Here is a 14,481-nt window from a genome sequence, read left to right as displayed (position 1 = left end):
GATTTCAAAGGAGTGGAGCACACACAACTGTTCAAAGATTTTCAACTTCCATTTAGGATCTCATTGAAGTGACCAGATTTCCAAAAGCGCTCAGTGCCAGCAGCTCCCATTGGAAACGCAGGCATTAAACCTATTAGTTGTTGAACATCTCCCAGAGCAGTGGTTCCCAAACTGGGGTTTGTGAACCCCTGGAGGTTCGCAAAATGTTACAGGGGGTTCTCAGGATAAAATTCCCTAATGACGGAGAGAGCTGTCCCTAGGGATGCTGGACAGCATGGGGCCAGCAACACGGAGCCCCTGGACTTCCAAGAGCTAAGCAGAACAAAACAAGCGTATCTATCACACTGAGGAGAAAAACTTCAAGACTCCTTATAAGCAATGGAAAGGGATGTGGATATTTTTTGTTGCTTTTAAAATTAAATAGGCAGTTAATATTGTTTTTAAAATTATTATGAAGAACAAGTTTAAGCTTTGTTTTAACGTGCGTTGTTTGCCTGGACTGCTCAAGATCTGAATGCTTGTGTAGGAGGAACTCTTTGAGTTGGCTTCTTAAATACCTTCATGCTGTTTCACATCTGATACTCCTTGATGAAACATAGGAACCTTGTCTTAAAACAGGCTTTTCAAAGTGATGCAAGATACGAAAGTGAGATCTTGGAAGAGTGTTGCCATTTTCATAATATAAAGTACTGTAATGATAAATAATAGTATGTAATAAGAGTCACACAAACAAATTTTATTTTCCAATATCACTGCTTTTATAATTTATATTCAGATAAAGGAGAAAATCCCTGGAAATATGTATGTCAGAAAATGTCACTTTAGTAGAAAAAATGTTTCGCTGAATGTATTACAAAGTTGACTAGACTTTTCCAAAACACAGCAAAGCATGGGCCACTCTGCCTACTCACCTTCCCCCACCAGCTCCAGGGAACTAAGACGCACATTGTCTCTCTGGCTCCTGGAGCGAGCAGTTAGCAGGGATGAAGAGTGGAACTGTGGAACTGACGAGAGCTTTTCCTGAGGGCAGCTGGGAAGCCAAAAAAAGTTCTGTTTCAGTTCTCCTGAAACAGAATTTTTTTTTAAAAGCAGCAGAGAGTCCTGTGGCACCTTATAGACTAACAGACGTATTGGAGTATGAGCTTTCGGCTGAATACCCACTTCGTCGGATGCATTTCTTAAAATCCCTTTCTGTGAAAATGTTTGTTTTTGGTGTTTTGTCCCACTAAGAGAGATTTTCCTTAAAAATGCAAACAAAATGAATGGGAAGGGTTTCCCTCTTTTCAGCCAGCTCTTTGTTAAGCAAACAGTGAGTTGGAATACATCAGTTTGTGGCCGTATATAATTAGCTCAAATTCTAAAAGTAAAATAATCCCTTTTATGCTTATTTTGTTGTAGGGTGAAAGGGGTCCTAAGGGAGATCAAGGACCACCAGGAATTTACGGAAAAAAGGCAAGTGTGAATTGAATATCATAAAGGGAAGTGCCGGCATTTTCTGATTTGTTCACGTTGTAAAATGCCTTTTATTTACATGGGGTTGAATCTTACAGTGCATTCTCAGGCATACTTCCATTGAAGTCAATGTTTAGAACAAGGGTTGGCAATCTTTCAGAAGTGGTGTGCTGAGTCTTCATTTATTCACTCTAATTTAAGGTTTTGTGTGCCAGTAATACATTGTAACGTTTTTAGAAGGTCTCTTTCTACAAATGTATAATATACAACTAAACTATTGTACATAAAGTAAATAAGGTTCTTCTTCGAGTGATTGCTCACATCCATTCCAGTTAGGTGTGCGCGCCGCGCGTGCACGTTCGTCGGAAACTTTTTACCCTAGCAACTCCAGTGGGCCGGCAGGTCGCCCCCTGGAGTGGCGCCGCCATGGCGCCCAATATATATCCCTGCCGGCTCGCCCGCTCCTCAGTTCCTTCTTACCGCCGTGTCGGTCGTTGGAACTGTGGAGCGCGGCATAGCTGTCCTCCACGTCCCTAGCTCTCCTAGTTTCTATCGCTTGTTTATCGCTTATCTCTAGTTCTATAGTTGTTAATTAGTATTGTTAAGTAGATAGTTTAGTAAATAGCTGTTAAGTAGTTTCTTGCCGGGGGCTTAGCCCTTCCCGGCACCGGGCGCCAGGCTCATGCCTGTTTCGCCAGGCTTCAAGCAGTGTGCGGCCTGCAAGAAGCCCATGCCTACCAGCGATCCCCACGAAGCGTGCCTGAAGTGCCTCGGGGAATCGCACAGATCTGACAAGTGCCGCATCTGTAAGGCTTTTAAGCCGAGGACAAAAAGGAGAGGGATCAGAGGCTCCGAACTCTCCTAATGGAGGCGGCACTTGACCGTCGACTTCGCAGACCGTGGTTTCGGCACCGGCACCGGATCGCTCCGGCACCGAGAAGACTCCTTGGCACCGACCTTCTCCGGCACCGGAATCAGAGCCTAGGCCGTCGAAGTCTAATACTCCGGCCAGGCAGACCCGGCTTGAACGCCCGGCCTCGACATCGGCCGCGGCGCCGCCGGCACCGTCAGCACCGTTGACTCCGGGCCCGGCGGGTCTGTTGAGTCCGGTGCCGCCGAGCTCCCCCATGAGATCTGGGGTTGAGATAATGGTCCCATCCACACCGGAGACCTTCGCCTCGGCTCGGGACCTTATTGCCCTGACGGAGCCTACTCGGCTGCCACCCCGGTTCCTCCGGTGCGGGTCACGTCCAGAGGCAAGCCCATGATGTCGGCACCGCCCACGGACAGTCGTTCGCCATCCAGGCCCCGACGTCTTGGGCGCTCCAGATCCCGACGCCGCTCGCAGTCCCGGCACGCTCCCCTCAGCGGTACCGGTCGCACTCGCGGCACCGGTCGGCATCGAGACGGTCGCGGTCAGGCTCCAGTCGACACCGGCACCGCGACTCCAGGAGCAGGTCCCGACGCTACTCGCCGCACCGGTCGACCTCCGGCACCGAGCTGGTGGCAGGTCCCGGTCCCGATCTCGCTCGACCTCCGGCACCGAGCTGGTGGCAGGTCCCGGTCCCGGTCGATCTCCCGGCACCGAGCTGGTAGTAGGTCCCGGCACCGAAGCGGCGCCCGGCACCGTGACAGATCCCGGTCCCGAAGCAGCGCCCGGCACCGTGACAGATCCCGGTCCCGAAGCAGCGCCCGGCACCGTGACAGATCCGGTCCGGTCCCGACCGGCACCGTTATGATCCCGGCACCGGTCCCCGGCACCGAGACGATCCTCCGTGCCGGCCCGCGCAGACCCGTTCCATCCAGGGTCGGCCCCGCCGTGGCCCTCGAGGCAGCCGTCCGTGTCCTCCCAGACGGACAGCGGCTATGCGCTGGGCACCGACCGGCAGGCGGCGCTGTTTGCTGATCCGCCGCTGCAGGACCAAGGCCCCCCACAGTGGGGATTCTGGACACCCTGGGCGTACCATCAGGCCCAGGGCCCCCAGCAGCTCCCTGCTAGGCCGGCGACTGCGGAGCGTAGGGCCCCTGAAGCCTCTTTGTCTCGCCCCCCTCCCTCCCCGGAAGGGGACGAAGGGTCCAAACAGCAGGACTCCGCTGCGGCTCCGGAGACAGAGGCGAGGGCTGAGGAAGACCCTCAGTTGGACACTATTGTGCCTGGGGTCTCATCATCCTCCTCCCGGATGAGGCGGTGGCGGGTACCTCCTCCAACAGTCCCCCCCCGCTGGATCTCAGGGCGCACCAAGACCTCCTCAGGCGATTGGCTCAAAATCTGAGTCTGCAGGCAGAGGAGGTCTCGGAGATAGAGGACCCAATTGTCACCATCCTCTCTTCCGATGCTCCCACCAGGGTCGCCCTGCCGTTTATACGGACCATTCAGGCCAATGCCAATACTATCTGGCAGTCCCCGGCCTCCATCCCTCCGACAGCGAAAGGAGTCGAGAGGAAGTACATGGCCCCTTCTAAGGGGTACGAATATTTACATGTTCCCGACTCCCGGTTCACTGGTAGTGCAATCGGTGAACGATAGGGAGCGTCACGGCCAGGAGGCTCCGGCCCCCAAATCCAGAGAAGCCAGGCGGATGGACCTCCTTTGGGGGGGGGGGGGGGGGCGGGGGGGGGGGGGGGGGGGGGGCCCGTAAGGTGTATTCGGCTGGGGCGCTGCAGCTCAGGGTCTCTAACCAACAGGCCCTGCTGAGCAGATACGCCTTTAACCTGGGTGGCAGTGGACAAATTTAAGGAGCTGCTGCCACAGGATGCTCGCCAAGAGTTTGCGGCCATCCTGGACGAAGGCAAGAAGGTCGCGCGCACGGCCTTACAAGCCTCCTTGGACGCTGCGGACTCGGCTGCCCGTACCCTCGCGTCAGGAGTTACGATGCGTCGCATCTCCTGGCTGCAGGTTTCCGGCCTTCCGCCAGAGCTCCAGCACACGATACAGGACCTTCCTTTCGAAGGCCAGGGCCTGTTTTCCGATAAGACAGACCCCAGACTTAAGAGTTTAAAGGACAACCGGGTCATTGCGCGGTCCCTCGGGATGCACACCCCGTGACACAGCGTAGACCCTTTAGGCCGCAACAACAGCAGCACCGTCGGCCGTTTTCCCAGTTCTGCCAGCGGCAGGACCCTTACAGGCGCGCGGCAGGAACGGGAGGCGCAGGCAGTCGGGGAACCAAGGGGGGCAGAACCAAGGCTCCTCAAAAACCCCTGCCTGGTCTAAGCCTTCATTTTGAAAGGTGCAGCTCGAGGGCGCAAGTAACAGTTTCCCTATGGATCCTTCCCCTCCGTTTTCCAACCGCCTTTCGTTTTTCCTCCCGGCGTGGTCCAAAACATAAACATCGGACGCGTCTTGAGCGTGGTTGCAGACGGGGTACCGCCTGCAGTTGGTTTCGTTCCCCTCTTCCCGCCCTCCTCCCGTCCGTTCAGGGACCCCTCTCACGAGCAATTCCTTCGGCAGGAGGTGCAGACGCTCCTCAGCAAAGGAGCATAGAGGCGGTTCCCGAAAACGAGAAAGGCAAGGGGTTTTATTCCCGCTATTTTCTGATCCCCAAGGCCAAGGGGGCCTCAGGCCTATCCTCGACCTGCGAGAACTCAACAAATACCTCGTGAAGTTGAAGTTCCGCATGGTATCCCTGGGGACCATTATTCCATCCCTGGATCCGGGAGACTGGTACGCCGCCCTCGACATGCAGGACGCGTATTTCCACGTTGCCATTTGGCCACGCCACAGACGCTTCCTCCGCTTTGTGTGGGGGCTCGTCATTATCAATTTGCGGTCCTCCCGTTTGGCCTGTCCACGGCCCCGAGGTGTTTACAAAATGCATGGCAGTTGTCGTGGCGCATCTTCGGCGCAACCGTGTCCACGTGTTCCCTTATCTGGACGATTGGTTGATTCGGGGCACGTCGGAACAGCAGGTGTACAGCCATGTCCGCGTGATCACCGGCATGTTTGCGAGTCTGGGCCTCTTGATAAACACAGACAAGTCCACCCTGAGGCCCACTCAGAAGGTGGAATTTATCGGGGCCGTCCTGGACGCCACTGTGGGCAGGGCCTCGGCCTCGGCAGCGGTTCCAGACCATGGCGGCGATCGTTCAACGCTTGCGGTCAGCCCCGTTGACGTCAGTGAGGACATGTCTAACCCTGTTAGGCCACATGGCGGCGTGCACTTTTGTGACCGACTACGCTCGGCTCCGCATGAGGCCTCTCCAGCTGTGGCTATCAGTCATTACAGACCAAGGCAACCGCTAGACATGTTAATCACAGTCCCCCAGAAGGTCTTAGATTCCCTCGGCTGGTGGGTGGACCAGTCCGTATTGTGTGCGGGTCTTCCCTTTCACCCGTCTCAGCCCTCGGTATCCTGACAACGGATGCCTCAGATCTAGGCTGGGGGGCCCACCTAGGGACCCTGCGGACGCAGGGCCTATGGTCCCAGGAGGAGGTGGGGCTACATATCAACATGAGGGAGTTGAGAGCGGTCCGCCTTGCTTGCCAAACGTTTTGTCATCAGCTTCAGGGTCGTTGTGTAGCCGTGTTCACGGACACACACGACGACCATGTATTATATCAACAAGCAGGGCGGCACCAGGTCCTCCTCCCTGTGCCTCGAGGCGATACGACTCTGGGACTTTTGCGTAGCCCACTCCATTCACTCAGGGCTTCCTTCCTTCCGGAGTACGGAACACGCTGGCGGATCGATTGAGCAGATCCTTCCTGTCACACGAGTGGTCCCTTCGACCGGACGTCGCTCTCTCCATTTTCCGGAGGTGGGGTTATCCCCGGGTGGACCTCTTTGCGTCCAAGGGGAACAGGAAGTGCCAAGCGTTCTGCTCCTTTCAGGGCAGGGAGCCGGGGTCGATAGCGGATGCCTTCCTCATCCAGTGGTCGACCACCTGTACTATGCGTTTCCTCCGTTCCCTCTGGTTCACAAGGTCCTCCTGAAGGTGCCAGAGACAGGGGTTGTGATCATGGTGGCCCCGGCATGGCCCAGACAGCACTGGTACACCATGCTGCTAGACTTGGCCGTAGCCGACCCAGTTCCCCTGCCCCTTCATCCGGACCTGATTACCCAGGACCACGGGTCCCTCTGTCACCCAGACCTGCAGTCGCTGCACCTAGTGGCGTGGCTCCTGCGTGGCTAACTGGTTCCGAGCTGCGCTGCTCCACGCCTGTGAGAGAGTGCTCTTGAGCAGCAGGTAACCATCCACAAGAGCCACATATTCGGCAAAATGGAAACGCTTCTCCTGTTGGTGCGTAGAGAGAAATCTCCGCCCTATGGAAGTTTCGGTATCCGAAATCTTAGATTATGTTTGGTCCCTCAAAGAACATGGTCTGGCCTTATCGTCGTTGCGAGTCCATCTGGCAGCTATCTCCACCTTTACACCCGGGTGCGGACGGTCGCTCCGTTTTTCTCACCCGACGGTGTCGAGATTCCTTAAGGGGCTGGAACGGTTATTCCTAACGTCCGTCCCCCTGCTCCAACCTGGGATCTTAACCTGGTGTTGTCCCGGCTCATGGGGCCCCCCTTTGAGCCGTTAGCTACTTGCTCCCTGCTTTACCTCTCTTGGAAGGCTGCCTTTCTAGTAGCTATCACCTCAGCTAGACGGGTGTCGGAACTCCGAGCCCTTGTGGTGGACCCCCCATACACGGTCTTCCACAAAGACAAGGTGCAGCTTAGACCACACCCTGCCTTTCTACCCAAGGTGGTCTCAGCCTTCCACGTCAACCAAGAGATTTTCCTCCCGGTTTTTTTCCCAAAACCTCACTCCTCAGGCAGGGAGCAGCAGCTCCACTCGCTGGATGTCCGTAGAGCTCTCGCGTTCTACATAGAGAGGACCAAACCCTTCCGCAAATCCCCCCAGCTTTTCGTGGCGGTAGCGGACCGTATGAAAGGGCTTCCTATCTCCTCCCAGAGGTTATCCTCGTGGGTTACGTCCTGTATCAGGACCTGTTATGACTTGGCCCATGTCCCTACGGGCCGTGTGACTGCGCATTCTACCAGGGCGCAGGCGTCGTCGCTGGCTTTCCTGCCCGTGTGCCCATCCAGGAAATCTGTCGGGCAGCGACCTGGTCATCGGTCCACACCTTTGCTTCCCACTACGCCCTGGTACAGCAGTCGAGAGAGGATGCGGCCTTCGGAACTGCAGTGCTCCATGCCGCGACTTCTCACTCCGACCCCACCGCCTAGGTATGGCTTGGGAGTCACCTAACTGGAATGGATGTGAGCAATCACTCGAAGAAGAAAAGACGGTTACTCACCTTTGTAACTGTTGTTCTTCGAGATGTGTTGCTCACATCCATTCCACACCCGCCCTCCTTCCCCACTGTCGGAGTAGTAGCCGGCAAGAAGGAACTGAGGAGCGGGCGAGCCGGCAGGGATATATATTGGGCGCCATGGCGGCGCCACTCCAGGGGGCGACCTGCCGGCCCACTGGAGTTGCTAGGGTAAAAAGTTTCCGACGAACGTGCACGCGCGGCGCGCACACCTAACTGGAATGGATGTGAGCAACACATCTCGAAGAACAACAGTTACAAAGGTGAGTAACCGTCTTTTTTTAAAATGTTTAAGAAGCTTCATTTAAAATTAAATTAAAATGCAGAGCCCCCCAGACCGGTGGCTGGATAGTGTGAGTGCCACTTAAAATCAGCTCGCATGCCACCTTTGGCATGTGTGCTATAGGTTGCCTGCCCCTGATTTAGAACAGTATCTCTGCCCCAGTATGATCTCTTCATTCAGATACCTCCTGAAAACTCTCTTTTTCCGGCTAACAAATTCTAGTCTGTCAATATAACACAGTCATCACACACATGCATACATGTCTAGAACAAGGAAACACATTCTAAATTACAATCTATTTTTTTCAGATCTTTGTCTGTCTAAATTCTCATCTATTTGAAGCAAGGTCGTTGATTGATTTCTGTGTTTCCCATTTAATACTTCAGTATAATAATAATGGCCTTTTGCCTGAGTAAAGATTATAGCATAGGGTCTATAGTCTTTTATATGTAGGAAATTCCATTACAAATTTTCATAGAAAGCAAACAACAGTGTGAGATTTTCAGATTAGGTGTGCTAGAATTGTGTATCTGAGTTTGGGGATACTATTTGAACATCATTTTCCTTCCTTTTTGTTTCTTTATTTTTCCAGGGTGCTAAAGGGGAAAAAGGTGATCCAGGTTTTCCAGGAATGCCAGGACGACCTGTAAGTTCTATAAGGACAGTTTTGCCTTTAAATTTACTTGGTTAATACTACTAATAGTGTCATGTTACCTGTTGCCACAGGGGGAACCTGGGAGAAATGGGAAAGATGGATCACCTGGAAGCCCTGGCTTTAAGGTATTTACATATTCATCAATAAATTGTATTTAGGTGTTTTATTTTTGAACTGTCAGTAACTTCCAAAGCCTTACATAACATTGTTATAGGTCTACTTCTTTCTAGCATGTGTTATGTGGGTAGTAACTGGAAATAAAAATTGTGTCTACTGCTGTAGATGTTAGTCAAAGCCATTGGGGTTTCAGTGGGCTTTGGATCAGGGCCCAATTGCTGAAGAGCTATTTTGGGAGTTTATTATTAGTGATTATCAAAGACTGCTTAGGACTAATCTTATTCTTTCCATTTCCAAATGTATTCCTCTAACTCTGTGAATAATGTAAAACATCAGATATACATATATATTCTTCACAGCATTCTTTCCTATACAGGAAAATGATAGAGTTGATTATTATGACGGCTATTGAAAGGGGGAAAATGGCCCACAACACTACATACACACTTGAGGGCACAATCTAACCCTAAATCTGAAATATGCCTCATGTTTAAGTAATTTAACACCAAGAATCCACCTCCACCAGTTGGTAGTGCATGGGAAACAGAGAGAACTACTTCAGCACATCTTATTAGTTGAGCTCCCAGTTCTTCACATACTTAGCTAAATGTAATCTGCCTCCTAATAGTGGAGGGTACAAGGAACACAGCCTGATCTTCATACTGGGGACTGTGGTTCACGAGCCTATTAGATTATTGGTTTTTCCATTACTCTGAGATGAAATAAGAAAGATGCTAAGCATTTCAATTTTAATGCAATATGCAACTGGCTTTCAGTGTCTGATAATAATGAAGTTTGTTTGTGTCAAATAAACTACTTAATATTCAGTTCTATAAAATAATCCTTCCAGTATTGACAAGGGGGCTAGTGCACTTATTCCTGTTGCCTTAAGTTCCTGTCTCTTATCGCTTGTGTTCTTTGAATATAAGTGATCATCTACAACAGTACCGGTGGTCATACTATTTTTAGAATATTTGGCAAGGAGAATACATGCACAGTGGTGGCTTTGAAAAATTTGACACTTGCCTTCAATAATTAAATATTTTCAGTTAGATAATCTCATTATTTGAAGTATTTCTTTTAGATGTTATAGGGAGGAAGTACAGGGGAATAATGAAGATACTCAGTTTATCTACTTAATCTTAGGTCAAACTGGCAAGTTTTTGGGGCCATAACTATAATAAGCTTACTTGGTTTAGTCCTTATTTTCTGATTTGTCTGCACCTTTCAGAAATGCACTAGCAGAATAAACTAGGTAAAGTTAGTAAAGATTCTGATGATAGTTTATTAAGAAATTACTTCATGCTTCAGCAACTGATAGTGTTTTGGATTTCTCTAATATTTAAACATTTCATATTTTTATTCACCATTCAATGTAGTTTTCAGCATTTTTCTATTCGCCTGACTTTGGTCTGAATCTCCTTGATGCATGCAAGTCATGATTATTCACACACATCTGAGAAATCACCCAACTCTGCCTTGTATAAATGCATTGAGGTATTTGGATATGGTATCCAAAGTGAGTGCACACTAGAATATGTAATCCCATTTGAAAATCTATACTGAATATTGTAGTATGGAAAGTAGCTGTTTCCCTGCTTCTGAGACTACCCAGGTGATAAAATCAAATATGTAGCATCCCAGAACTCTCATTTTATCAGAACCAAATGAAACTCAGTCTCCTAATTTTCTCTCATCCCTGGTATATGACAAGATGAGTTGGATTCCAATTAATCACTTTGTTTGATGCAGATTTTCCACAAAATTTCTAACAAATTTATATGTATTTATGGCCTGTTCAAGAAATGTATGTCTTTGAAAAACATGAATTTTGAGAGTATATAATCTGCCTTCACTCTTACAGTAAACCATATGATTAAAAAAATGTAAACATATACATTCAGACTAAAGTACATTTATCTTTATTTCCTTCAATTAACTATTCTAGTATAGGTGTATGACAGACCCAAAAAGTCACCACATTTTTCATCTCCTTTGTAGAATATTCCTGAAATATGTGTGCGGGAAGTCTCATTTACCCTGTCACTCACAAAGTTAATTTATTATTGAGTATGAGAAGGAGATTGCACCATAATTGCTTCAATATAATAGTTAACAGAAGTCTTTATTTCTGCTTCATTCAAACATTTTATCAGCTTCCCTTTACCATCTGCAGTTTCATTCTGGGGCCATTGTAATCAAAATCAGAGGATTTAAAAAATGTCTGTCTTTGCTGGAGCTTTTCTGTTCTCTTACAAAATTTCTTAAACACATTTGTTCTTGGAAAGAATGTGAAGGAAATTGTTGCTGCATACCCAGGTTTTGTAATTTAAATTGACAGCAACTTCTTATACCTTAACTTTGTATAAATATTTTGTTTATGCACACTCATTTCTGGAATGTTTTTTTCTATTTCTCTGAGTTTTTAGTAAGGAATAACATGCATGTTTTGAATCAGAACATAATTATTTGGTCATAGCTTGGTAGTGCAATAGTTTGGTAGTGCCTTGAAATAATTTTCAGAGAATTACTTTTAGTAACAATGGTAGCTGGAATCATACCTGCAATTATGATATATAAATTTTTAACACTAACATGGTGCTTGGCACAATACAAAGCACAGAAATAAAGATAGTCCCTACCCCAGTTTAAAAGACAGTTTAAAAGACAGACACAGAAGACAGCATGCACGCTATCTAGTAAATTAAGAGGATTTTTTCAATACATAGCTGTATAGATTAGGCACCAAAATATCATGATCATGAGATTAGTATAAGGCTTTATGGGATCTGCTGTTAAGTAACAGGTGTGTGGTTTGTCACTTCCGCACAATACCACAGGACTCTCCCTCACAATTTATAATGTGATTCAGCTGGGCGATGTGGTTAGGCTACATTTTGAATAAAAAAAAAAAAAAAAGAAAAGTTCAAGAATTGCCTGGAATTGTCATTGGACCCAGATTTTAAACATGCATTAAAATCACAGTTTATTCCCAAACCACACAAGCTGGCCAGACTTTTATGAAGTGGTTTTGCTGCAGCCCTTTTAAAACACTTTTAAGCACAAAGACCAGCGACTTGCTTTCTCTGAGCAGCAAATCTGACTTTTGAGGTTTTTAATGCTTTTGTTTTACTTGTAGATGCATATTTGAGCAAAATGCCTAAATTCAAGAGTCAAAAATGTTCTATAGTCTTTTATAATCATTTCAGAGATGCAAACTCAAAATGAACATTGATTTGATTAGTTTCACAGTACTTTTAAAATCCTATAGTTTGTCTTGCACAACTGCCACATTTTTTCTCAGTCATGACGCTATATTATCATCCCTTGTCCTTCAAACTTCATTTCCTCAGCAAACTTTGGAGTTCTCATGGAACTCTTGGCAGCTTTGTTTTATTTGCATCCTTTCGCATCATGAACTTCACTTCTCTGATCTAGCCTAGTTTCTGACCTTGGATCTCCCCCCCTCCACCCCCGCTTATCTCATTTGATCTCAATGTGGCTCTTGGTAGAATCATTCAATCTATAACTCTTTTGAGATTTCAGAAAATAGTGAAGCTGATGTATCTGATGTATATGATGAAGCAACTTTCATCTGCTTTGAATCTTACTCTCTAACCAGCCTTAGAATGTACCTTACCGAATTTAGTGGAGCTCCACACCAGTGCATTGGTTTATGGATTATCATTTAGTCCTCTCCATATGCAGGATCTTGGATTATTTTATCTTTCAATTATTTGATGCTGGGAGTCCTTGAATTAGCTTATTTATTTTTTTGGGTACAACATTTATTAATCAAATGCTTCCTGAACATTTTAATGTTAAGTGCAAACAGAGACCATTTCCTCAGTTGAAGGAAAAAAACATCTAAGAGCTGGTTTTTACTATTAATAGAACACGAGTTTTCATCATCAGTAATACGAACACCCGTCATACTACATGGTGTAACAAGCAGCTAATAGACACTTAATTCCTCTAATTAAGAAATGCCATGTTTAACAGGTTTTTGGCAGTAAATATATTTCAGACTGAACTTCAGTATGCATGTGCATATAACCAGCTATGGGATAAATTTTTAACAAGTGTCATTTGTTTTTAAGTTATGTGATGGAACAGGAATACTTTTCACAGTAGTGTTTTTTCCACAAAATTAACAATGTATTTCTATTGAGAATAGTTTTACACAATTAAATGTACATTATAATGTTGTTATTAAGTAATGTGTTTACATGTTTGAATGACAGATTGTATATTTCAATGGTACTATATTGAGTAAAGTACATTACCTTTATGAAATAGAGAATAAAATTCTGAATTGACATTTAATTCTGTGTTTTGTGTCTTTAAAAGGCATCTGTTTCATAGGGAATTTGGAAATGGTGAGCTTCATACAATGATGAATGGTGAACAAGCATTTCATAGGAGTTAGGCTGGCTGAATTCCTGCTGAAATGGTTACTTTAATGCTGATGAGATTGTATTAAAAGAGCCTAGATAGGTGTCTCATTATTTTACATCTAAAAATGCGTTACCATTTGAATTCACTATTCTTTTTGCACAGAAAGGTAATTTTTTTTGTCTTGGGTACATTTCCTATTTAACACTTTTCATTTTAAAGGGAGAAGTTGGGATGCCTGGTTCTACAGGACCAGAAGGACATCGAGGAGACCCTGTAAGTGTTTTAACTGCTGAAATATTGGGCATGTTTTATTAGTGAATGGTTTAGTTCATGTGTCAGCCTTTCCAAGTTTGAGAAGTTTGCTGTATTCTGAAGTAGGAGTAGGAAGATCTATCTTTAATATATAGACAGTGGAGTCTTCATTCATATATATCAAATTTCATTTGACAACTCTGCAGTCAGTTTCTCTCTCTCTCTCTCTCTCTCTCTCTCTCTCGATATAGATTAGATATAATTTTGAAGACTGCAATAATTTACACACAAAAACACCACAAAGGCATAGTGAGGCACAAGTGATGTTCTAGTTAACATTTTTGTTTAAATGGTATAATTGCATATATTACTTTAAAATAAAAGTACATTCATGTTGTAGAGATAAAGTTTATAGTTAAACCTGGCTGTTTTAAAATTATTTTCAAATAAGCATTAGACATGTTTGGAAAAAAACATTTTGTCTTAAATTTGTAGGAAGTCCTAACTCAAAAATTCTTTCCTCAACATTTCTTAAGTAAATACAAATTCTTGGAGTAGAACAGAAGCCTTTTTACAGTCTGAACAGTGGAGCTTCTACTAATGCCATTATAATCCCAAGAAATCTTCCTTTGTATTCCATTATTTGTAGTTAACATTGACTTTCGGTTGCTATCATAATCAGTACCTCTGACAAAGTAAAGGTGCTGCAGCTTGTTAACTGGTCCAAGCTGACCATAGGCTGCTCAAGGTAGAGCATAAAAGGACAGAGAAAGTGGAACAAATCAGGAAGGATGTGTTTTCTCCCCTTCTGGCTGAATCAAGTGGAGAAAGCCTCTGGGGAGTTCTGCCCAGTATTTTTCAGTTGACTTACTGTGTTTTGGATTGTTTAGTGGAAATTAGTAAGTCTAATTAAAGGACCTTAAAGCAACATAGGCTTGAAGCTTATTTCCATTCCCTGACTGATTAAACTGTCCATCAGTTTACAGTACTATATAACATAAGTCATCTCTCAGGATGCTAGCTGTAGTACTACAAAAGTTTCTAAAATTGTAAAGTGGT

General features: G+C 46.3%; 1 protein-coding gene across 4 annotated transcripts in view; it reads left to right on the top strand.

Annotated features, from left to right (window-relative positions):
- Window positions 1-14,481, top strand: part of COL21A1 (collagen type XXI alpha 1 chain) — a 214,967-nt gene that overhangs the window by 97,997 nt on the left and 102,489 nt on the right. For all 4 annotated transcript variants that reach the window (XM_030555641.1, XM_030555640.1, XM_030555639.1 and 1 more), the window contains 4 exons: window positions 1,399-1,452; window positions 8,593-8,646; window positions 8,727-8,780; window positions 13,390-13,443. In XM_030555641.1, coding sequence (XP_030411501.1) covers window positions 1,399-1,452; window positions 8,593-8,646; window positions 8,727-8,780; window positions 13,390-13,443 — 216 coding nt within the window. The remainder of the gene's footprint in view (window positions 1-1,398; window positions 1,453-8,592; window positions 8,647-8,726; window positions 8,781-13,389; window positions 13,444-14,481) is intronic.

Source organism: Gopherus evgoodei, chromosome 3 (genome assembly GCF_007399415.2).
Source record: "Gopherus evgoodei ecotype Sinaloan lineage chromosome 3, rGopEvg1_v1.p, whole genome shotgun sequence".
In the NCBI taxonomy this organism is placed as follows: Eukaryota; Metazoa; Chordata; order Testudines; family Testudinidae; genus Gopherus; species Gopherus evgoodei.
This window is presented reverse-complemented; position numbering and strand designations above follow the sequence as displayed.